The 25,883-nt window shown below is 49.1% G+C and overlaps 1 protein-coding gene across 9 annotated transcripts in view; it reads left to right on the top strand.

Moving 5' to 3' along the window:
• TACC2 (transforming acidic coiled-coil containing protein 2) overlaps positions 1-25,883 on the top strand; it is a 185,729-nt gene that overhangs the window by 47,752 nt on the left and 112,094 nt on the right. For 3 of the 9 annotated variants that reach the window (XM_032608275.1, XM_032608274.1, XM_032608277.1), the window contains exons 5-6: positions 324-437; positions 3,157-3,207. In XM_032608275.1, coding sequence (XP_032464166.1) covers positions 324-437; positions 3,157-3,207 — 165 coding nt within the window. Of the gene's footprint in view, positions 1-323; positions 438-3,156; positions 3,208-19,776; positions 19,939-20,726; positions 21,006-25,883 lie in introns of those variants that run through there. The other 6 variants (XM_032608276.1, XM_032608278.1, XM_032608283.1 and 3 more) reach the window with 3 other exon arrangements.

Below are 25,883 nucleotides of genomic sequence, written 5' to 3' on the forward strand. Positions count from 1 at the left end.
TTCTTCTAACTGAAACTGTTCGCAAAGCGTGAAATGTTTACAGGCTGGCAGTGCACTCTAAGGTCATAGGTTATGGTCAGTCAGAAGTTTTTCTGGAGTCAAAATACATCTGCTTTTGAATCTGGATTTATTTATGCAGAGTTATGCAGAGAGACCTAAATGATCCCAAAGCATCTCAAAGCCATTTGCTGCCTGAAGCTAATTTTTTCCAGAGATTTTGGTGAAGTAGACACTTAAAGCTTTAATTGGGAAATGGGCTTTTCAATAGGACATGGAGAAGAATGCCTTTTTAAATATTTCTTGCTTCTTTTACCTTATCCCAGAAAGAGCTCTGGGCCCAGCCCATCCACCTTACCTTCGGTTTCTGAGGAGGATGCTCCAGATGTCACGGGCGAGGTCATTTCAGACGAGACCCGAAGTGCGGGCGGAGCAGAAAGGTCAGTGAAAAGGTAGCAGCCTTTGGAGAACCATGAAACGTGCCTTTGGCAGAGACGTGCTGGATGTTTTGCAAAGGAGGGTACTGCTAATATATGAGTCTTTATCTAAGAAAGAAACACCTAGTCACTCCCGTTCTTTATACAGGTAAAGCAGTGGCTAAGATAACTACAAGCTCCGTTGCTGTGAAAGGAATTGAGTGAGTTGCTTTCATATCTGAGCTTATCTTTGTTTTCCTTAACAGCTTTATTGAGATGTAATTCACAAAGCATATAATTTGCTCATTTAAGGTGTACAATTCAGTGGCTTTTAATATATTCACAGAGTTGTGTAATTATCCCTACAGTCAATTTTAGAACATGGTCATCCACCCCCCCGCCGCCAAAGAAACCCTGCGCCCCTTAGACAGCACACCTCACGACTCCCAACCCCCTGAGCCCGACACCTCCTAATCTAGTTCATTACTTTTTGAGGCAAATGGGCTCAACTTTGCTTTAATCTCAAGCAGGAATGTCTAATCACCAGCAGCAGTCACACCCCTCTCAAGATTAGAGGAGGACAAATGATAGATGCGTCTGTGAATCCCAGACCTTGATGCTTTGCAGCATACCTGCCTGTTCTTTTCCTGAGTGAGATGCAACAGCAGCATCTGGGAGATTTCATCCTTTGGGGGAGAGGGAGATACTGTGGCAAAGACACGTTCTGACCAAGCTGTGCAGCATCCTTCGATCTTTGGCTATTCCAGAGCTCTCCATGGGGATGTGTGCGTGTATGTGTATGTGTGTGCAGGCACACGCTTGTGTGAAGCGGAGCGGGGTTGGCCTTTAAATTAGTACCTGTGGCTGGCCAGTGTAGCCACCAAACAGCTGCAGGCATTTTGTAAATGATCTATTGCCTATTCTACACATGCTGAAAGAATGCATGATCACCTGTTTTTCGAGTCTGAGCACTTCCACCGACACCCAGCTGCCTTTCCTGCCCTTCGAGAGCGACTCTTATAACTCTGGGCCAATGAGATACGGACGCTGCTGCCAAGACAGATGCAGTTTTAATCTGCGTTCGACACTTGTCTCCACTGCTGACTTAGCACAAAATTCCCTGCAGCCCCGGCTCGTATGTATTTTTGACATTCCCAGTTAAAGCGTAGGAAAAAATGTCTGACTGGAAAATCCTCCCCTCCCCTCCCCTCCCCATAAATGTCATATTAGCTCCTTCTTCAGTCCCTGGATGTTTTATCACCTTCTTGGAGAACAAGAAGATCTCAGGACCAGGCATATAGTAGTAGTTCAATAAGTATTTCATGGCTCTTTGTTTTAATCACTTAAAATTTTTAAATTATAATTTCTAAATTAATATCAGAAACTTCGTAAGGTATAGAAAAGTATAAAGAAAAGGAGAAGAATCCGCAACCACACCAACTAACGATGACTGGTGTTTATTATGTTAGCGTCGCGTCATCCACTGTTTTCTCCTGTTTAAATTCTGAGTCCTTTTTTTCTGCTGCCGTCAGAACTCTTTGCAAACGTAAATCTTAGTGGCTGAAGTTGTGACTTATCACGGTTTACAGAGCAGGAGACATTTACATTATAATGGGTGTTCTGTGCGATTGGCTCTGGTTGAGGATTTGCTGGGTGGTAGACTTTTAGATTCTTGAGCTGTGCTGTCCAATTTGGCGGCCACTGGTCACATGTGAATGAAGCTGTGCTGTAAGGGTAAAACACACCCCAGAGGTTGAAGAATTAGTGTGAAGAAAAGAACACACGGAATTCCCTGGCGGTCCAGTGGTTAGGACTCTGCGCTTTGAACTCGGATCCCACAAGCCGTGCAGTGCGGCCAAAAAAAAAGAATACAAAATACATCGTTAATCATTTTTATATTGTTATATGTTAAAATGATAATATTTAGGATGTACTTGGTTAGAATATGTTACTGAAATTAATTTCACATTTTTTTCTTGTTTTTAATGCGGCTATCAACCTTTTAAAATTACCTATGTAGCTTTTGCATTCTGGGCTTGCATTTGTGGTCCATGGTCTACTTCTATTTAGATCACTGGGCTCCAGAACCTGCTTTGCCCTGGTCCTTGAAGGAAATGAGGATGGAAAAGGGCCGACCTTTCCTGTGCTTTGGGTTCTTAGGAAAAAGGGCTGCCACTCTCCCATTGGCTGAGGATTTCCAGAAAGAATTCTGAATGGGCCCTCCCCTCCAGCTTGCCAGGTGGGGTGACCTCTGTCTCTTAGTAGACAGTCAAAGGTCTCTGGAAGGTATAGACCAGCTCTGTCCAATAGAAATAGAACATAACATAGCACAGGGAGATCAGCTCAGTGCTTTGTGACCACCTAGAGGGGTGGGACAGGGCGGGTGGGAGGGAGGCGCAAGAGGGAGGGGATATGGGGATATATGTTTATGTATAGCTGATTCACTTTGTTATACAGCAGAAACTAACACACCATTGTAAAGCAATTATACTCCAATAAAGATGTTAAAAAAAAAAGAAATAGAATGTAAGCCATAAACGTAATCCTAAATTTTCTGGTAGCCACATTCAAAACTGAATAGAAACAGGTAAAATTAATTTCAATAATACATTTTATGTAACCCAATATAACACAAATATTATCATTTCAACATGCAATCAATATATAAATTATTAATCTGATATCCTACATTCTTGCTTTCATATGAAGTCTTTGCAAGCTGGGTTGTATTTTGTACCCACAGTGCATCTCAGTTTGGACCGGCCACACTCCAAGCCCTCAACAGTTCCACATGGTGAGTAGCTGCCCCCTGGAGCACCCCAGCTCCTCACAGAGCTCTCACATTATCGAATGATCCCAAAGGCCAAGCCTTCCCATGGTGACCCTCATCTCTCAACCCAGCAACATCATTCCTACTGTAACACAAACGTAGGGAATGCTCCTTTGCCTTGGGGGTAGGCTCAGGAGCTCCAGTGGACCTTTCACCAGGAGAGAGTTGTGCCGTGGACCTGGGCAGGCCTCAGAGAAAGTCTGGCCAAGGTGAGAGGTGCGCGTCCTGGGAACAGGAGGTGTTGCACGTGAAGGTGAATTTTGGCAGCGGTCTTGGGGAGGTTGGGTGGCCACACTGAGGCAGACACTGCTAGAAGCTAGGGTGGTGGTGAAGTTCGGATTCACACCCAGCTGTGCACCTTACAGGTTACATACCTAACTTCGGTTTGCCAGTCTGTAGAATGGGGAGGTCACAACTATACTTGCCTCGCTGAGTTGCAGTGAAGGCTGAGATAACTGATCAAATGCAATTCCAGTGCACTCCAGCCCCTGGTAGGGGTTAGGTTTCCTATTACAGTTCTGTGGGACAGGCTTTTCTCCTGCAGTGAACTGAGTGGTAACTGTTCGTCTTCTTGAGGTTGAGGTTCCAGCCCGGCCATCTTTCTTTTCCAGGGCTGACTTCCTTGTCTGCTAAAATGTCTTCATGGCTGAAGAGAGCGAACTCTTTCTTACCCCCTACTAGGTAGCCCACAGCGATCTGCTTCAAGTTAAAAAATTTTGAGATCTTGTTTTATTGTAAAACTTTATGTGTATCTTTTATTGTGTACCGTATCGTATTGTATTTCAACATAAAAATAATGCTTTGAGTTGCCACGAGAAGAGCAAAGCAAGTCAAAACCATATTTTCTACTCTCTTGGTTATCAGGTGACGTGCTTCTTTGAATCTATTGAATTTTGAGATTCTGCTAACTTGAATGGGGCTGATATCACAGATCAGATTCAATATCTAAGAAATGTCTCTTTTCTGTCTTGGTGACAGGATAGTTTAATAACCCAATCTCATATCCAGGTAGATGCCAGGAGCACAAATATTTTGCTGCTTAATTTCCCATCTTTTGACGTCAAATTGGCCCTGCTGGTGGATGTGCTGTGGGTATCTTGTGGCTTTGCTCACCTCCACCCAAGGGGTACACGTACACCCAACTCCAAGAAATAGGAGTCTGTTGACAGACGGCTTGGCTGTGGATTTCTATATACAACGACTGTCTTCAGTGGATGGAAAGTCTAGAATTTGGCATTTTGCTTTCACACCACTGATGGTCAGATGTGTAGTTCTGAATCCATCGTGGACATCACCAAGCTTGTTTTTCCTGAATATTTATTTAAAGGGGTCTCTTTTTTTTTCCATTTGGGGAAATGGTTGGAAAGGTATCCTTTTCAATTACTAGTACATTTGAGAGAATTAAATTATTCCCAGGTGCTTTGGGTCTTTGCGTACACCTAGGCTAAACCACAAAGGGCAGTTGGGTTGAGGCGTTGAGGGGTAGAAGGAGGAAGCAGCGAGGGGCAGCCGGCATCTTGTCCAGGAAGCCCTGGCTGGACTTAAAGGCAGGGCTGGAGCGACTTCCTGCCCTTCCTCCCACTGGGTCTGTTTCTTCCTTCTCTCTCCTCCTCCTTCTAAAATTACCAGCTGTGACACCATGTTTTTGAGTTTCAGAATAAGATTTTGAGGAGGGCTACAGCCGTATAAATTAAGGAAAAGAAAAGAAGCTACCAAGCCTAGGTCTCTTAGCAGATAAAACCAGGATGACAGATCTCCATCCCCACCCCCATCCTTCTGGGTTTGATTTTCGATTACATTGCTTGGATTATTTTAAACTTCCTTTTGGGAAGTATTGGGCTATTACAGGGCTGTTACAGAGCTACAATGCTGACACTTCTTTCCCTCGGAGCAATTTTCTTCCCAAAAGGGAGACAATGGAGTAAGACGGAGGGTTTATATCCCAGAGATCTCTTACTGGCTGTGTGATGCCTTGGAGAAAATGCTTAACTTTTCAATCCTGTTTCCATATCTATAAAATGGGAAAAATAATACTTCCCTGTTAGGGTTGGAATTAAGATGAAAATGGAATGTTTCCAAAGCCACATAGTATAATGCCTGATATACGGTAAGTGTAAAATACAAATGGTAACCACTATTATCATTTTAAACGTCTTTATTCAAAAACATCCTGGGAATTAAGCAAACAAAGAAAATACCCAAGGTCTCCAAATGATATAGTAACAGACCCCACAGGAATGGGAGACATGAGGCTGGATGAGTCTTTCTCCATCCGGTTGACCTCTCTATGCCTCTGCTTCTGTCATATGTGAGCTCTGCTAACCCTGCTCGGCTCACAGGAGCTTGTTACGTGGTTCAAAAGTACCTCAGGACTAACGACTCTACAGATGACGCGGATTTACATGACGATCCACAGCTTCAATCATTGTGAACCATCGTAATGTAAAAGTCAAAGGACCTTTAAAAATGTAGGCTTCGGGCTTCCCTGGTGGCGCCGTAGTTGAAAGTCCGCCTGCCAATGCAGGGGACATGGGTTCGTGCCCCGATCTGGGAAGATCCCACATGCTGTGGAGTGGCTGGGCCTGTGAGCCATGGCTGCTGAGCCTGCGCGTCCAGAGCCTGTGCTCCGCAACGGGAGAGGCCACAACAGTGAGAGGCCTGCGTACCGCAAAAAAAAAAAAAAAAAAAAAAAATGTAGGCTTTATGTTCTGAAGCTTTTGTGTTCCATAATTAAAACAAATTTTTTTAGAGGTGAATCTGCCCTTGGGAATAATGCCAAGTCACTTTGGAAAGCTGGATTATGAGGCACCCACACCAAAGGTGGCAGCCGCCCTGAAGGCAAGGGGCTTGTTCCCTCCCTCCAGGTGCCTGTGACGGGAATGCCACTACTTTGGTCTAGCCCTTCTGGGTTTCTGAGCCCCTCAGCCCTGAGGCCTCCGCTATGCCACATCTGGATCTGATGCAGGAAGAGCCGCTTAAGAATCCCAGGCCAGTTTCAGGGCAAGGTGGTGATTTTCCAAATGAATGTGTCCAAACTCATCCGCTTCTCTTCCTGGAACCTCTCATTACCGCCACTGTTTTAGACCAGGATGCAGGTTCGTTTCGGTAGGTGTGACTGAGAAATGGGTATTTTAGACTCTAGCTGGATATCTGGAAGGAAACTTGGGCGCATTCTTGTCGAGACTCGGAATAGGGATGGGATGAGGGAGCTACCTGACAGCAGAACCGGAATCAGAATCTGGCCCCTGACGATGTTTCCCCTTGATGCCTGAGCTGAACCGAGGACCTGCCCCAGGATATGGAGCCATTCTTCCCAGCCACACCGCCCCAAACCTGCTTCTGGGCTTTAGAGAGAAGACTGTAGAATTGAGTTCTATTGTGTGAGACCAGCATAGGCCTGGAGGTCTACAGATAAGTTCCAGGCCGAGTTCTAGTTCTGTGTGACCTTGGGGGCATCACCTTTGATGAAACTGTTTACCCACCTGTAAAGTGGGGGTATATAATACCTAGGATTAAAGGAGCCACTTTATTTAGAGCGCCCAACACAAAATAAGTACTCAGTGTAAGTTCCCTTTCACTTATTCCTCCTTCTGGGCCAAAGTACGCCCACATCTAGCATCTTATTTCCACCTCACCTTAACCCTTAGTAGGTACCACTTGTGCAAAGGAGGAAGGGGAGGCTGGGACAGGTGACATGGCTTGCTCAAGACCAGTGGTTTAATGAGAGTTAGGGCTGGGGCTGGAACCTCTCTTCTGGAGAATTCCTCAGACACCAAATCCATGTTTGGATCCCTGATCAGTAACTTATTAGCCAGAAGGAATCTTGGGGAGGTTATCCTCTAAGACATTCTGTCCACTGGAGCTTTCTACGATGACGGAAATGTTCTATATCTCCGCTATCCAGTATGGCAGCCACTAGCCACGTGTGCCTACTACACACCTGAAATGAGGCCACTCGAAAATCTGGCCGGTTTCAGGGTGATGTGGTTTAGGGTTAGGGAGGAACTGAACTGTGAATTTTATTTAACTTTGATTCATTAAAACTGAAATTGAAATAGCCACGTGGGGTAGCGGGCTCTGCATGGGACAGCCCAACCTGAAGACATAGTTCCTTCATGTGTACATAAGAGGTGAACCGTGCCCGTCAGCAGCATGGATTCCGAGAGGTTCTGTGTGGAGCCCTTGCAGAGCTCAGATGCCTGGTGGTGCTCAGTGAGCGCTGGGTTCCTCCTGGCCACCCCTTGGCTCTGCCAGTGGGCAAGTCAGGTAGCTGTGCCTGCAGAGCGGAGACTGGGCTGTATTCGTGGCTCAAGCGCCTGGCGACACGGATGAGCGGAAGGCGTCTGTCTGGCACCTGAACCAAGGATGTTCACCACCGGGCCGAGCGGAGGCCTTGGCTCAGCCAGTGCAACCTCACACACAGGCCTGGTAAGGAGGCCCGGGGAACCCGGTCAACTGGCTCCAAACACTTAATCTAGAGCTCTCTGTGCCTACCCATCCCCACTGGCCACACCTGTAAGGGTGCCCATCTGGGCTGGGAGGGAGCTGACATGGGCCCACAGCAGAGAAGTGTTTGCCAATTGCCGTCTCTGTACCGATCTTGTCCCAAGAAACTGGCAGGGTGGGAAAGAAGCTCACCGTGGGGTGTGCAAGGTCAGAGGCCCCAGCTAGCTGCATCTCGGCCTCCCCTTTCTTCTCAAGCATGTTAAGTCGTCAGGTGTTAAATATTTTAGCAGCCTGCTGAATCAGAGGTAGACCGTGCAAGGGCTTCTTTGTTTCCAGGGAAGGCACTGTAAGGGGTCTGATTACTGAGGCTTTTAATGCCTTTTCCTTTTGTAAGGTGGTCAGAGGGTGTCTGGGAAGAAAAACCTCACTCCCAGGGCGCAGGAGTGCACCTGCGCCCTGGGAGTGGGCGGGGTGCGCAGAGAGAGGATCGCAGTGTGCAGCGGACACGGTCAGCACTGAGTCCTCAGGCCAGGAGCACCCGTAGGTGGAGGGAAGCAGGGCCCCGAGACATGGGCATGGAGGACGGGGGGGGGGGGGGGGGGAGGAGGCACCAGACATGAGGCTGAGGGTGAAACCAGGCTGGAGGGAGGGGAGCGTTAGGTCCTGGAGTTCAAATCCTGATCGCCCGCTCTTGGGCCTTGTTGGGTGATTGGGTCACTTCTCCAAGCCTCAGCTTCTTCACGGATAGATGGCCAATGATGTCTCCTGGGGCTTAAAGGAAGGTTAAAGGTGATTAGAGGAGGCAAGATACAGAGTACCCTGCACGAGCCAGCTTTCCATAGCCAGGAGCTGTGATGGCAGAGCTGTAGACAAGGTCCCTGAGCTGCGGGGGCTCCTGAAGGCAGCTCCATCCCCATAGCGGGCTCAGGCCCCCAGCAGGTGTGCAGCCAGGCCAGGTGCTTAGAAGGCAAGCCAAGGTCTCCCCCTTAGGGAGGAGCTAGGACACTGGGCACCCCTCCTCCCTTGGATAGAGGGTTGGGGTGAATCGGCAGGTGGGCAGTCGGTGGGCAGGCACTGCGGAGGAGTGACGCGTGCGGTTTGCTGACTCCCAGCCCGGTGCTCGGCATCCTCCCTCTGGAGGGGTCAGGTGGTTCACTGGTTCCCGCCACTCGCTGTGCGCCTTCACGCCTTTGCCAAGCGACTGCACTTCCTTCCCCTCCCTGTGCCGCAGTGTCCTCTGACACTAGATCAGGAGGTGGGTGTCATGAGCATGAATTCCCCGTCTAGAAATGTTTGGTGGGACACATGGTGATGGTCACCTCTATAGAAAGTGGGTGTCGGCCTCTGGCCAAAAGAAGAAGTCAGGATCTTGTTTCTTTGGGAAGGTCAGACTTGCAGATGCGGCTCTCGGTTACCCAGCACCCGATACTCTGCATGGCACACAGTGGGCGCTCCGTGAGCCTTTGCTGAATAATTCATCTCAACTCACTCTCTGTTGGAGGCTTTCTGTCTGGGAAAACCGGGTCAGGTGGTACTCCAGGAGGCAGATGGCCAGGTCTAACTTCTGAATCTGCCATTAGGCTCTCCAACCTCGAGCAAATTCCTTAGCTACTCTAAGCCTCAGTTTCCTCACCTGTAAAATGTGTATAATGCTACACTACGGACAGATATTAGGGAGATCACATAAAAATAATGTGTGTTAAAAGCTTAGCCGAGTGCCTGTCTGGCATGCAGTAAGGACTTAATCAGGGGTAATTTTTGTTCTTACTGCTGTTTTTACTACTATCATCATTTGAATGATAATAATGCTATGATTCAGGCAAGTTACTGGTAAACATTTGTGCTTTTTTATTTTTTACATCCTTATTGGAGTATAACTGCTTTACAATGGTGTGTTAGTTTCTGCTTTATAACAAAGTGAATCAGTTATACATATACATATGTTCCCATATCTCTTCCCTCTTGTGTCTCCCTCCCTCCCACCCTCCCTATCCCACCCCTCTAGGTGGTCACAAAGCACCGAGCTGATCCCCCTGTGCTATGCGGCTGCTTCCCACTAGCTATCTATTTTACGTTTGGTAGTGTATATATGTCCATGCCACTCTCTCACTTTGTCACAGCTAGACACAGACCTACTAAAGAATGGACTTGAGGATATGGGGAGGGGGAAGGGTAAACATTTGTGCTTTGACACAAGGACTCCTTGAAATTTGCTGAAGTTCATTTGCATCTCCCCTGGATTCTTTGGAAGGTGTCATTGCCCATTAAAGCTACCTCTCGAACTGTGGCTGACATCCTCCCCCCTGGAGTGGCCCTCGGTGTTGCAACATTGTATTTGATGCAAGGTCAAGCCATCAGGCACACGTGGGGAATGCCTTCTCTCCCTTGGGGAAGCTAGGGCTTTGTGGTTAACCTCTTGCCAAGAATGGCTGCAAAGAGGCTGAAACCTAACATTTGTGGCAGGGATGGAGCGCCTGTGTGGGTGAGCCCAGCGGAGGCTGCACCAGCGGAACGCAAGCTCTGAGTGTGTCTTATGGGTCAAACTGCCCGACTACTTAGTAAGATGTTTTGAGCTGCTAGCCCATCCCAGACTCCTAGAGGAAGGGGCAGGGATGAAAGTTGTCTGGCCACCTGACTTCCAGATGCTACAGCACAGTAGCTGGTGAAGGAGACCCCCTCCTGGCAGGTGACCAAGCGGCTGGTATTTAAGTGGGAGTGGCCAGAGTTGTCAGAAAGTGAGGATTTGGATGAGGGGAGAGTGCCAAGCTTGGGCTTGAGGTCTCAGTTTAGGCCAGACTGCCTTTCAGGGCCACCTTTGAAGGATGTCTGGGGCAGAGTCCCTGGCTCCTGAGGCCTGGTAGCGGGGATGCTCATCCTTTGAGACAGGTACCACCCACGTCTGGCTCAGGCATTCGTAGTCCTGAAATAACTGAACCAGAAGGATCTTCAGGCTCCTCATTTTACAGGTGAGAAACTTGAGACCTCGAGAGGGTGTGTGACTTCCGGAAGGCCACACAGCCTGTCAGGGGGCCACTGGTCTGACTCGTATTGAACGCAGTCCTTCTGGCCTCGAGACCAGTGCTCTTTCCAGCAAATCCGCTGCCATTCTAGTGAGCAGCCATCACCTTTCCTGTACCCAGCGAGCACCCCAGGTGGGCCTGGTATGAACTGGCGTTATAGATCGTTTTCTGGAGGTGGTGGTAGTGGTCTAAAGTAATCTTGTCCTTGGGTTGTATCCAAGGAAGTTGCATGTGCAGGCTTCCTCCAGCTATTTTGCGAAATGAGTTAAACTGCAGCCCCTGCACTCTGCTGACCCTGGCTTCCCTTTGATTGTGGCCAGTACCGTTCGCAGTAGGATTGCAGGAAAACCATTATGAGGAGCTGGTTGGACAAGAGCTGCGGATTCTCTAATTCACCAGGATTTGGGGCGTGTGCATATACTGGTGGGGAGGGAAGTCTGATTAGAGTTAACTCAGGAGAAGGTTCTGCTGAAACTTGAGTTCACCTCCTTCTAGCCCAGTGTGTCTATGTGAGCAGCTTGCTGAGGGAACTCTCAGACGATACTGCAGTCTGTTTCAGGTTTCTTTACAAACAGTTGGGCCATGAATCCTTGGGAGATAAAACACTCTTGATGATCACTGCAGGGTCTAGTTTTGCTTTTGCACGAAGATGGGAAGCTTATGTTAGAAACCACCAGGCTCCCTGCTGAGTCGCTGTTTGTACGTGTTCTGTGGTTCATATTTGATCTTCGGCGGAGAGAAATTATTCTGTAGAGATGGCCTCACCTGGGAGCGGCGGCATTTTTGCTTTTCAGAAACCCCCTTTGCATTTTGCACTCGGGAACTATGACTGACCCCAATGGGACAGCGTTACACTTCCCTGCTTCTTCCTGGGAGTCCTGAAAAGCCACTGGCTCGCAAGTCTAACGAAGGGCGTTTTATGTCTTCTCTTCTATGTTCCTTTTCCTCTGGTATAAGAACTGGAGAAATGTGGAAACGCAGAGGCAGGCCCAGACTTTAAAGGCATTAGCAGAAGGAACTCTAGCATGGCTGAGAGATGCTGGCCAGACTCAGACACCCTTGTCCTTGGGTGACCCCTCTGCCTGCCTTGCCGCGCCCCCTACTTCTCCATCCTCTGGGGAACCACACTCTGGTTCATGAGACCATAGAGGCTCAGGCGAATGTAGTGCCTGTGAAGCCTTCTCAACCCTCCAACTCCCCGGGGGTACCCCCGCCCCCGGCCCTGCCCAAGAATTGAGAGTTCTTTCTGTTACCTGACCACAATTTTAAGACAGAAGCAAATGTATTATAGTTCGTATAGGATTTCACACTTTGCAGAAGAGGTTGGGTGTTTTCAGCTGGACAGATCTGGGTTCAAATTTGTCACTTATTCACTGTAGGACATCGGTCCAGTTACTTACTTGCTTGAGGCCTCAGTTTCCTCATCTGTAAAGTGTGTACAAGTCAGCACCTACCTCCGGAGGACTGTGTGATAGTGTGAGGGAAGTGCTAGCTCGGGGCTGGCACAGGCAAGCACCCAAAAGACGTCTGTCTCCGTTTGAGGGCGAGGCCTCTGACGGCAGGGTCTGCGCTGGTCCTAGTCTTCAGCACAATGGGCTACACATAGTAGGTCCTCAACAAATGTTTGTAGACTGATTCTGTGTTGTCCAGCAGATAGAGGGTGTGTCTGTTTGGTGCTTCCCTCAAAAGAGGAATACAAATCTACTGGCCAGGTTAGTTCAGTAACACAATAACAAAATCACACATTCATTCATTTCTTCATTCACTCAGACTGAGGGCCTCCTACATAAGGTCAAGCTAGGTGCTCTAGGCAGGGTTTCCGATCCTCAACACTATTGGCATTTTGGGCTGGGTAATTGTTGGGGACGGCTGTCCCGCACATAGTAGGGTGGATGCCAGTAGCATCCCCCAAGTCGTGACAATCAAAAATGCCCCCAGAGACTGCCAAATGTCCCCTGCTGGGCAAAACTGCCCCTGGAGAGCTGCTGCTCTAGGGCTGTGCTACTCAAGGTGTGGTTCTTTAGACCAGCAGCCTTGGCATCACCTGGGAGCCTGTTAGACTGTGGTTGTTTCATCAAGTACTTTACTTTCCACCATCGTGTCGGATGGGACACAGACATCTGACTCCGACTCCTAGAGAACACTGTTTTTCTGTTCAGGAAGAGGGTACAGCCGGCGGAGCTTGCTTTGTATTTGGTCAGACTTACTTAAAATTAGGACGAGGTCAAGATCAAATACAGGTTCAGCCGAGTACACGTTCAAGCGGTGCGGGCCCTTGTGTGAAGAAGGCTTCGTGTGCACTCAAGGAAAATTCCAAGGCCGCGGCTAGAAATCCTGGATGAGACTCAGAAGTCACGGGAACTGCCCCACGCATTTTCTGTGTATATTTTGGGTTCAGGCTGACATTTCATCTTAGCGTGGGTGGAGGCAATGGCTGAATATTTTGAAGGCCTGAACCCCGCCTACCAGCATTTCTCTTTGCCCTTACAACTACATTTTGCTGGGTTGCGATTCAGGAACGTACCTCCCTGCTTGGACAGCCATTCATGGAATGTGAGAACTTAGCTCAGAAGCCCAAAGCAGTGATTCCTTCTTAAAAAAAAAAAAAAAATCCCCAGAAGTCACTAGCGAAGTGGATCTTATTAGTGTGAGAGCTGAACTCACATGCTAGAGGCGGGCACTGGTCCTGGGTTCCTCATGGCACATTCGTCTGCTGATGTGTTCAGAGTATATAAAAATAAGCTGAAGTTAGTCCTTTGTCCCTGTGGACCGGTTAGGAGTTTGGGTTCGTAGACACGCAGCCTGTGGGTGCAGCTACCTCTGCTTGGTTGGTGCGACCCTGGGTAAGGGGCTTCACCACTCCAAGTCTGTTTTCTCCTTTGTCTGCTAAGGACAACAGCAGTGCCCACCGCATAGGCTCATGTGAGGATTAAGTCAGAGGAGGGATGGAAGCCGCCTAGCAGAGTGCTGGCTCTGCAGCAAATGCTCACAAATGTTAGCTAATATTAGAGTGGTCATTTTAAAAAGTTTTTTGTTTTTTGGGTTGTTTTGCGGTACGCGGGCCTCTCTCTGTTGGGGCCTCTCCCGTTGCGGAGCACAGGCTCCGGACGCGCAGGCTCAGCGGCCATGGCTCACGGGCCCAGCCGCTCCGCGGCATGTGGGATCTTCCCGGACCGGGGCACGAACCCGCGTCCGCTGCATCGGCAGGCGGACTCTCAACCACTGCGCCACCAGGGAAGCCCTAAAAGAGTTTTTAAATTGCCTTTTGGTTTAACTGATCTGATAATTAAGTAGGGACAGCAGAGTGCAGGCTGTCTTGTGGGTGGTATTTTGTCACCCTTCATAGCTGGCAGATGACAGGATAATCTTCTAGGCAAAAAGGCCCTATCGGCTCGGGTTTCTGGGGGTTGGGTGAAGCCCTGAGACGCTGCCACATTGGAGAAGAAGGGCTTCAGGTAACAGGGAGGTAGGGAGGGCTGGGGAAGGCGGGCCCCGGAGGAGAGACTCCTGCCAGGAGAGCGATGAGCACTGGGCTGAGAGTCAGCACAGCTGTCAGGTGGGCACGGGGAAGGCTTGCTGTCCTGCCCTTGAGCTGACAGTCTGGTTCAAGAGGCAGCACACGAGCATTAAAGAGTTAAAACAGCTCACAGCCCTAATTGTCTTCGCCTCTCATTGGGTAATTAAGGTAGGTGGCCGTTAATACTTACCTAGAAAGTATTCTCCACGAGGGCAGATATTTTGTCTCTTCTGTTCACCCCTATCTCCCAGCACCTGGAAGTAGCTAACACATTGTAGGTGCCCAAGAAATACTTGTTGAATGGCTTAGTCGTATGCTTCCTTATCACAACCAGTTACTGGTTATACTCAAGAAGAGGTTTCATTCCCACTCCCCAGAACATTCTGTTTCTCTTCTCCACGTCCATTTCCCCTTTTTTTGGCTCAGTGTTTCATCAATGTGTACCACCCTGTAACCACTTTCAAGAGTTTTACCATATCTGTATACCACTGTATTATTATCTACTTATTATTTTTCTTTACATCGGTTCATTTTTATTTCAATATATTACTTTTGTTTTAGGTAATGTCTGTGAAGTTATGGGTTTGATGTGCTAATCAGAACTTCTTCCCCATATGCTTCAAATGTATAACTATTTAAAAAAATACCCTCATATGAGAAACCTTACTATGGTAACACCTCCTTACCCTATAAAAGTCAGCTTAAGTATTCCCTCTTCTGGAAAATCTCCCCATGTCTCTTCTGAGGCTGATTGAAATATTGCTTTTATGTTTCTGTCATGTGGTGGCCATTCCATGAACCATCTGTAGAAGTGGGCAAGGGACCACGAGGCATCTGACATTGCACAGGCCCAGGAATGCAGTAGATACTCAATACGTGATTTTGAAAGACTGAATGAAACCTCTTGAGTCCAGGAGAGTTTGTGCTGTCTGGCCACGTATGGGTGTCCTGGGCGGACGCCCTATGATTCTCTGAAGACAATGTGCTGTAACCAACCTTCCATTTGGGTGCCCATAAACAAGGCAGATATGTGAACTTCCATGTAGACTCACACTTCCGGCAGGGAGCTAGTGTGTTCTTTGTTTAGGGAGAGTTTGACCTCTGTCCTTCAGCGTCACATACTCCCTACCAGTTAACCAGCCGGCCTTGCATGTTTCCAGTCTCTGGCCTTGTTTCCCAGGTTTCTTCACGTATGAAGTTATGGCATTGGCAGTTCAGGGAGGTGCCCATGGTCCAGTGGGGCAGAAGCAAGTCACATAGTTAGAATGAATAGAATTGGATAGAATGAAGGTTCCTTTCAGTCTCCTGAATAACATCTCCTAATACACATGCTGTACCCTCGGTTCTTCCTGCTCCGAAGGCCGACAGCACCTGGTGTCTGCTGGTGTTCTTGGTCCCATCCTCCTGCTTCTTGCCCCTCCAGCGTGAGTCTGTCTGCCCAGGCAGGGTCCTGTCTTATGCACTTTTACACCCGCATGGGCACTTGGAATAGTGCTCAGTGAATATTTGATTAGTTCATGGTTATTTATGTATCAGGCAAATTTGGACACGGGTTCCTCGTTTGGCTTCCCATTTTCATGTGGCTTGCCACCTCTCAGCCAAAGAAAAATATCATTGCCACAACAGAGTGTAAAGGAAGCTGCAAACACAGAACAGAGCAGTACTCGGTGGACAGACCTGGGGGTGTTTCCTAGGCACTGATTTGCCTTTTGTTTTCCAGGAGACTCCACTGGCAAAGAATCTTTGATTTGCTTTGTGGTTTTAGAGCCTTAGGTCTAGTATGGACCAAATGAAAGCTTCTCAACCTCACAGTTGACAGCCTTTTCACGATGCTTTTGGTTGCAAGTAACAGATAACCCAACACAAGAAAACAACAATACTAGGTCCATCATTTCTCCTGGCAGGAAATCCAGAGGCAGGGCACTTCCAAGGTTGAGTAAGTAATTCATTAGCCCTTTTTATCTTACTCTCTACCTGAATTTAGTGTGCTGGTTAATGTTCCCCTTCATTGTTTCAAACTGGCTGCAGAAGCTCTAAGCATCAGGCCCCATATGACAATGTCGAGAGGCAGGAAGACATCTGAAGACACAAGATTTGCAGTCTTGTATCTCCTCTGAAGAGTAAGGAGAATGTCTCCAGAAATACAACAGACTTTCCTTTCTGTTTCGTTGGCCAAGGGTGTGTCACATGACCATACCTAAACTAATTATTTGAACATTAGTAAGTTAGTAAACAGGAGAGGGAACATCACTTTTGGAGGCAACCAATGACTCCTGTCACAAAAGTTCAGATTCAGAGTTTCTCCCAGTGTGGTTTGGAAAGCATCTCCACCAGAATTATCCAGAATATGCTTGCTAAAACGCACATTCCTGAGCCTCTTCCTGACTTCCTGAATCAGAATCGCTGGGAACATTTTAAAAATAACCCAGGGAGTCTGACATGCACCAAGTTTTGGACCCATGGTGCTTGTGGTTTTTACCTACTAATATTTACAGGTTGTAGATCATCCTTCAGCTGTGCTGATCCTCTTGAGGGGAGGCTGAGGGAGCAAAGAGAATACAGAGTCAGCCTTCAAAATTCCCTTCCCAGTCCTTGCCTTTTGGAGATTCAAACAGGAATATTAACTGATACAGTGATGATATCTGGGATTTGGTTTAAAATAATCTGAGTAACAAGTGAGAAGTGAGCATGTGAATACAACAGAGTTAGCCATGATTTGATAATATTGAAACTGTTTGATATAATAGAGTTCATTATACTGTTCTCTTCACTTAAGTTTAAAAAAATCTCCCTTCCTGGGCTTCCCTGATGGCGCAGTGGTTGAGAGTCCGCCTGCCGATGCAGGGGACACGGGTTCGTGCCCCGGTCCAGGAAGATCCCACATGCCGCGGAGCGGCTGGGCCCGTGAGCCATGGCCACTGAGCCTGCGCGTCCGGAGCCTGTGCTCTGCAGTGGGAGAGGCCACAACAGTGAGAGGCCCGCGTACCGCAAAAAAAAAAAAAAAAAAATCTCCCTTCCTGATACCTGCTCTGTCACTATGTAGCCTTTGACCTTGGGTGTGTCAACCTCCTTCTCTGGGTCTCAGATTGGATTCCAGGATTCCAACAGCACAAGTTCTTTTCTATAAAGCAGTGTATTCATGTTTTCTTTTTCTCCCTTTCCCTCCAAATGAACCTTTTCGTGCACAAAATCTTTTGTGGAACCCAAAGATATGACAGATTTCAGTGAAATAGCTCTGGTTACAGGGGCCTCCCAAGTAGCCTTTAAGATAACTCCAGAAACCTAGGACTCTGGAGAAGATCGTTGAACAGCTATTGCACTGGGGCATTGCTGAAAACACTGACCACATTTCTGCAGGGGCCTTGACCTTGTACTCAGAACCAAGAAATCCTTAGGATGTAAAGATTCTGTCATGGATGCAATTACTAAGGCACATCCATGCTGCCTGTGATTCAGTCTTCTTCTATAGAGTCCAGGTATCCCAAGACGAAGGGCATAAGCACGTGTCTGTCCGACTCTGTACCAGTGCAGTCATCCCTCTGCATACCTGGAGAATGATTCCAGGACCCCCATGGATACGCAAATCCGAGGATGCTCAAGTCCCTTATATGAAATGGTGTAGTATTTGCATATCACCTACACACATTCTCCCATATATTTTAAATCATCTCTAGATTACTTATAATACCTAATACAACATAAATGTTATGTAAATAGTCGCCTGTGCATAGCAAAATTTAAGTTCTGCTTCTGGGGGCTTTCTGGAATTTTTTTCCTGAATATTTTCCATCCACAGTTGGTTGAATCTGCAGATGCAGAAGACGCAGATGTGGGGGGCCTGCTGTGTCGTGTTGTTACCCTTGACCTGGAGCCGGAGGAGACAGGCAATGCACACTTACTATTGCTTCAAGTTTATCATCAGGGCAACTTTTCCAGCTGCGGCCAGGACCAGGGCTGTGTGGGTTGGCTGAGACTTTCTGGTATGGATGTATCTTTGTCAGATGTCAGGATTTAAATGTCAATCCCTCGTGATGTTGAGAGCCCTTTATTTCATCTTGCTATGAGTGTGTCCTACACTGGACCACGGCTCTGTCTGAAAGCTAGCTACTGAACATCATTGCGCTGTTCTGATCTTGATGATACCTTGGAGAGGTGCTGGGGTCAGGTCTTTCTCAGCCAGAGTGTTTCTCCTGCAATGAATGGGCTTAGACTCTGGATACTTTCATAAAATTCTTCAAGGAGGAGATTAAATCACAGCAGTAACCAGATACCTACTGCATTAGTTTCCTATTGCTGCTATGATACATGGCCACAAAATTCATGGCTTAAGACAATACAGATTTATTTTCTGGGCTTCCCTGGTGGTGCAGTGGTTGAGAGTCCTCCTGCCGATGCAGGGGACATGGGTTCGTGCCCCGGTCCGGAAAGATCCCACATGCCGCAGAGTAGCTGGGCCCGTGAGCCATGGCCGCTGAGCCTGCATGTCTGGAGCCTGTGCTCCGCAACGGGAGAGGCCACAACAGTGAGAGGCCCGCGTGCCACAAAAAAAAAAAAAAATTTTCTTACAGTTCTGTAGGTAAAACATCTCACATTGGTCTCAGTGGGCTAAAATCAGTAGGGCTGTGTCCCTTTCTGGAAGCCCTAGGGAAAAACCTATCTCCTTGCTTTTCCAGCTTCTAGAGTCTGCCCACATTTATTGTCTTGTGATGCCCATCCTCCACCTTCAAAGACAGGAACACAGCATCTTCAAATCTCTCTCTGCCTCTGCTTCCACTATCAGTTCTTTTTTTCTCTGACTCTCTTCTTCCTCCCTCTTCCACTTATAAGGGCCCTTGCGATTATACTGGGCCCACCCGGATAATCCAGGATAATCTCCCTATTTTATGGTCAGATGATTAGCAACCTTAATTCCCCTTTGCCCTATAAATTAATATACTCACGGACATCTTTGTGGACATCCTTGAGGAGGGCATCATTCTCCTGGCCACACCAGTAGGTTTCAAAGCATAGTGGTACCTTCCTGTGTCATGAAGGATATGCCTCTGGCAACTGGGGAGGGGCTATTTCACTTGAAAGGGATGTTATCTCAAAATACATGTTAGCTCTTTGCCTAATTGGAATGCTCAAGCTTAGGAGGTGGTGAGTGGAGCATATATATATATTTTTTTTTACCGTGAGTGGGTATGACCTCAGATCAGGGCACAAGGGCACAGAAGACTGGGCATTCCAATTCTCATGTCACGAACAGCTGATGGTATACATTTGAACAAATTAGCCTATTTGAGTGTCAGTTTTCACATTAGTGAAATAGGCACTTTAATACTAAACCCCTGAGCCCATGATAAGCATGTGGAGGAGGAATCTATTTAAATTTCCGTCAGAAATGTGATTCTTAGAAGCATGGTGTTTTTAAAAAAACAGTATTTTAGTGGAAGGCAATAAAAGTCTACTTCTTTATTCTACAGAGAATTCCCATTTGAGGACATCGAACCCTGGGCATCTGTTTCTTTAAGAGGAGGAAATGAAGCCTTGAGTCATTTGTGAGTCTCTTACCCTTTGGTCCCAGAGGATATAAAACACAGCAATGTTTTCTTGACACCAAACTTAAAATAGGAAGCCTGGCGCCCACGTATAGCCACAGGCTCTTCTCCATTGCGGCCTAGATGCAGAAATTTCCAGAGAAAAGGTGATACGTTTCACTGGTGCAGGCAGGTAAGCGCCACTCTGGGAGTGAGGTCTATGTTAGCGAAGGAGTTGATCTGGGGTCCTATGAGAAAAACAAAATACCGAAATCCACAACGCACAAATAGAAACTCACATGCTTCCCGGAAATATGGCCGCGGGAAGGGGTTTGGATTTAGCCTCTGCCCAATTTAGAGGGCATATCAGCCCAGGAGAAGGCATAGGCAACAGGTTTTGCAAACTGTAGAGCGCAGTACGCTCTAAGGCTCCATGGTTAAGCAGAGTTAGGACTAGGCAGGTGAAGAAAGAAGGGCCAGAATTTGGCTCCCGGAACCAACGAGCCACCACATCAGCCCCAGCTTCTTTCTGAGGCTCCGGAGGCCAGGGCGCCGGCATTCCCCTCCTCCCCTCCGTCTCCACACCCCACCCCGCCCCGGGCTCGGCGGAGGCGGAGGAAGCGCGCGTGGACCGCAGAGTTGGGGCACCGGCCTGTACTTGGCCTTCTCAGTGGTTCACACGCCGGTGCCTTCCCCGCGTTGTCATGAGTAGTGGAAAGCGCCGTGTAAAAAATAAGAGCTGTAGCAAGTTGTCATGACTCAGAGACTCCTGGAGGAAGTCTGCAGCGCATTCGCGAGCAGCGCCCGGGCCGCGCGTCCGTCTGTCCGACTGTCTCTCTGTCCCCTGCGCGCTCGGCGGCCGCGGGGCGAGTGGGCGCGCCGCCGCGTGGGCCCCTCGGTGGCCTGGGCGCGCCGCGACCGGCCCCGCGCATTCCTGGCCCGTGAGGAGAGCGCGGCGGGCGCCCAGCGCGAGCAGCTGGCTGCGCGCTGGCCGGCCGGGAGCGCCGAGAGCTGGGGGAGGAGCCTGGCCCGGCCGCCGCCGCTCTCCCACTCATTGGCCTTTTGTGCTGCAACTTTGCCCGAGCCCTTCGGGGAGCCGCGCCGCCCCGCGCCCGTCCCGCGCAGTTGCCCCGGGAAAGTGTGCGTCCCCGGCCGGGCCGGGCCGTGAGACTCCGCGCGCCGCGCCGCCGCCGGGCTCGGAAACCTCAGCCTCTCGGGGGCTCTTGGGCAGTTGCGTCCCCGAAGGAAGGCGGCTCCGTGGTAAGTGCGCCGCGGGCAAGGGCGGGCGGGAGGGCGAGCGCCCGGAGTCGGGAGGAGACCCGCGTCCCCAGGACCTTGGCCGCCAAAGTTGTGCTAGAAGTGGCCGAAGCTCATTTTATCTTTCCCCGACGGGGACTGGCTAAGGGGAGGAAACTGGCTGAACACACATGTGTGTCACTTGCTGGCAGGGGAGTGTGTCTGCGGGGGAGCCGGCGGGGCCCGCGGCTTCTGCCCGGGAAGCTCGTTCCGTCGGGTGAGGCGGGTCGGGATCCGCGCCCGAGGTCGGGGCGCATGCCCGAGGCTGGGATCCCGCTCACGGTGGAGGTCCCCGCCCGCGGTTGGGGTTCGTGCCGGTGGCCCGGCTCCGCGCCATCCCCGCTGGGGTCCTTGCGGGCTGGTGTGGTCCCACCCGGTAGCGCGGGGGCTCCCCCGGCGGGCCACAGCGGCGCATGGATTAGCCCTAAAACTCTGCACTGGACTTCTTCCGAGTTTGGGACTTTTAAATTCTCGAATAGTTACGTCAGCGGGGCCAGTGCACTTCAGGGCTCGGGCGCACCACGTGACCAGCCCTTGATTTTTTTTTTTTTTTTTTTTTCTTTTTTCTCTTTCTCCTTGGCGTCCTTGGCTCCCGCGGCCTCGGGGCCGTGTCGTCCCCACGGCCTCCGAGCGCTTTCTGCAGCAAGCTGTTGCATGGTGTTCCTGCGACGTTTGTTGTCCTCCTCGGTGCTTGTCTTTTCTTAAATGGCATCGTCATCAGCGTGATATTATTATTGTTGTTATCTTTTGCCTCCGTCAAATGCTAGGACAGGAAAATGTGGGAGTGGGTTGAGAGGCAAGTGAAATAGACATTGTGAGAAAAATGTGTCTCCAAGGTGTACTGGGGGGATGGAAATAGAAGCTGAGCCTAGGGAAGGGTAGCCAGGGTGTTTGGTTGGTGCCGGAGTGTGTGTGTGCCTGCGCACGTCTTCATATGTGTGCGTGCATGTGTACACATGTCTGTCCCAAGCCTTTTCTATCACAGTACATGGAATAGCAGGGGTCCTAGTGCAATTTCCTATCTGTTTTATGCCAGAGGAAGGTTCAGCTCTGTTATTAGGTGGAGAACAACTTATTTCTCTAGGATTCCCTATTGAGGCCACATTTCAAAGACTGTTTCCATTGTATTTAGAAATGACTTTGTCTGGGGCCTTGTCCTGAGACTGAGTTTCATCTGTGGTTTCCATCCATGGTTTTCATCCATCCAGATTCACTTATACATTTCAAAGTTAGTCTTCACTAGTGTTTTTAGGGGGTCCATTTGGACAAGTGATGGAACTCAGAGGAAGGATTTGGTTGGGAATTGTGGAGTGAGTTACCTCTTAGAATGTTCGGTTTTCCTGTTCGGAGGTCGAGCTGGGAGCTCCTCCAGAGAATGGGGCCAGTTGTGCTGGGCACGTGAGTGGAAGGGAGTGGATTCCCACGGGGCTTCTCATAGGCTGTGCCTGGGGCTTGGGCATTCTCTTCAGAGGAGAGTTGCAGGAAATAGGTCAGGGACTGCCCTTCTTGTGCAGACACCACAGCCAACTCTCAGCTACCCAGAGCCTCTTCTTTGGTTCTTACATTGTCACTGGCCCCTCTTCAAAAGTTAACTTCCCAAGTCTCAGGGAGGCCAGCACCATACAGTACAACCCATACATAGGCGTTACTGCTTATGGAGCCAACGCACCCCTCCTGGTCCCCTCTGGGAGAGCTAGACAGAATTGGCCTCTGGTCCCTCTGTTCACATGCATCCCTTTTGTCTCTCTGAGCTTGGGCACTTAGAATATTTTAGCTGGAAGGAAACTTAAAGATCAAGATTTCATTTTACAGATGTGAAAAGGGAGACTCAGAGAAGTCCGGGGTCTTGCTCGGGGTCACATGTGAAGGTGGGACTCAAACCCAGGACCCCAGACACCTGGCCTGGTAGCTAAGTCCTGCGGCCTCTTTGGTTTCACGCTGTGTACCGTGGTTATTTACATTTGTCGTTTCTATGGAGACAGACAGTGCTTCCCGGAAGGCTTGTCTAGTTTACGGTGGTACCACACCACAAGTGTGACGAGGGGCCGGGGGTCGGGGTGAATGGTAGTTGAAGTAAGTAAGGCCACCCCTGCTCTCAGGGAGGGGTGTGTGTGTGTGTGTGTGTGTGTGTGAGATACCTGAACGGACACACACTGGGCAAACTTTATGGTGAGGATAGTGCCCCAGGAGGGGATGTGTGCATATACATGAGGATGTTTGGTCGTCCCAGGGACTGGAGTGGGCAATATCTAGTAAGGGCCAGGGATGCTGTGCATGGGACAGTCCTGTCCAACCAAGAACCGCTTCACCCTAAATGCCAATAGCGCCCCCTGTAGAGGACACTGCAAGGGTTTGAGGAGTTGGGAGAGACCAGTTCTAATTGGGAAGATGAGAGATGGGGGTCTATGGGCTCACTAGACCCCAGGCTTCAGGTTTGAATGAGGCTGGGAGAGACTGAGGGTGAGGTCAAGAGCCGTGTGTGTGTGTGTGTGTGTGTGTGTGTGTGTGCGCGCGCGTACGTGTGTGTGTTCTCCTGGTACTCAGTTCCACAGCCAAAAGCAGATGGTTCTTGAATTAACTATGGTTTGAGTCGAGCAAGCCCTGACACCTTTTGCATAACCAGGAGAAGGTTTAGGAAGCTGGTGGTGGTGTCCCTGACTAGTCCTGGTGGGAGAAGCAAGTCTAAGGAGGAGGACTGGGTGCCCTGGTCTCTCCCGCTGTGACCTGTGGCCACGTCGCGCGAAATCTGTCCTGGAGGCTGGGCTTTGTCTCCCTTGCCCCCGCTGAGGTCACAGTCCTTTGTTCACAGCCTCAATAACCATTTCCACAGCAACTCACCGTGATGACAAAACAGGCCAAGGATTATGAGATCATTCCAGAGAAAGGAAGCCATGAAAAAGAAGAGCTGGGGAAACAAGTTTGTAGGGAAGTGCCTCTAAAAATAGAGTAGAGGGCAGGCAAAATTCTCGGGGGACTACAGAGCCGTGACCTGTGATGGGGCTTTCGTTTCAGATACATTGGGTATCAGCTGCGTCCCCCTCCCTTTCCTGTCTGGTCCACTCTGGTGTATGGTTTCAGACTGTCATTTAGCAAATGTATTCAGGCTACCACTTAAAAGAAAGCAAAGTTCCCAAGACTGTTTTTCCGTGGCTTGGAGAAAGGCGGTCTAGAGAGAGCTCCAAATTCAGAGACAGAGATTTTGTATTAGAATCCCTGCCCCACTCTTACCAGCTCTGTGACCTTGAACAAGTCACTAACCGTCTCTGTGAATCATGATTTCCATCTCATTAACAGTGGGGGTAGTCACGGTGCCCGCCTGGCTCACGGAGCTGTAGGGGCAAGTGAAATCATGTGCGTGAAAATACTTGGCAAACTGTGAAGTGCAGTGCAAATGGAAAGTCATGCTAATGTTTTTCACTGTTATGATTTAAAAGGATTTAATTAGAGGAGGTAGATTTCCTAACACCTCCTGTAGCTTATTTTTGTTGTTATTATTTTTAATTGGAAACAAGGAGGTGTGCTAGTCGATGCAGATCTCTTTTATTTGGAAGCTGGTTATCTAGGTTTCCTTTCTATCCGTCTTCCCTTGCTTTGTCCCCCTCCCTTTTAATTGCTTATTTATACTTTCCCCAGAAAACAAGTAAAAATAAAAGAATAGGAAATGCACGTCAGTTCCTCTTACAGAGAGCAAATCTGGTGAAAAACTGGAAAGAGAAAGCAGTCGCTTCCCTGGCTCCTATGCAGGATTGGCTATTTAGAGTCCTAATTCCTCTCACTGCCTGGTTGCGTCCAGTGGGTCCTCTGAGGTCCAGAGCTCTCCGGGTGGGCGTCTGTGTCATCGAGAGCGTACGGTTCCTGGCCAGCATCCTCAGGTTTAAGCTCCTGAGGGCACAGGGTTGGTTTCCTATCATGACGTTTCCCCAGTGCGGGCCCATTCCAAAGAGGCCATAAGAAGATGGGGCATGTCCACGTCAGGAGCATCTTTTCCCTCCTCCTTTTATGGTCAGGATGCCCCTCCCTCCAGCCCTCAGGCTTCCCCTGGCTGCCTGCTCTCCAGCGCCTGCTTCACGGGAAACAGTAGAAGGTCCAGTGTTCCCTTGCAAACCTTGACCGAGGCTCGCTCACCTTGTGAGTTACCTGGCCCAGGAACCTGTGTTCCACAGCTCCCTGCTTCCAGCTCCCAGGTTGTCTTGTGCTCAGCCATGTGCTAGGGTCTCTCTCTTCCAGTGCCGACAAGACCCTGCCTCACTTCCCCGGCATCCTCGTGCCTAGTGTCGTGCTGAGTAGGACACCTGTCCAGCGGTTCCTTCTTGGGTCAGTGACTGTCTGCTTTGGCTTCTCTCTGGAAACGGCGGGTACAAGGCTTTGCTCCATGCGTGATGTCTAGACCTCTCGTTGCATTCCGTGGGTAGGGAGGGCTTACAGAGGTAATTTTGCTACTTGTGTAGTTTTGGAATCAGGGAAAATCTGTGACTGTTATAAGATATGGAGAACTCCAAGAGGTTTTTTTTTAAAAAAGAACACTAAAATTTTGCCTTGTCTGTACTTAAGGCATTTGTTCAGGCCTCAGCTTGATTAGGAGCTCAGTTGCCTGCTCTCAGTTCAGAAAAGTTAGAGAAGCTGGCTCTGGCCTGAATTAAGTGGCAGCAGCAGTTAACATCTCTCTGCCCTTGCTACTTTCCTTGCATCCACACGTTCAACTAATATTTACCGGACACCTACTGTTTGTTGAGGACCCATTGTGAGATCGACACTATGCTTGACATCTGTGTTTTGCTTTTATTTCTTTTAATAATCTTTCCAAGTTATTCAATTTGTCCCCATTTTATAGGTTCAGAAACC

Source organism: Phocoena sinus, chromosome 16 (genome assembly GCF_008692025.1).
Source record: "Phocoena sinus isolate mPhoSin1 chromosome 16, mPhoSin1.pri, whole genome shotgun sequence".
Lineage (NCBI taxonomy): Eukaryota > Metazoa > Chordata > Mammalia > Artiodactyla > Phocoenidae > Phocoena > Phocoena sinus.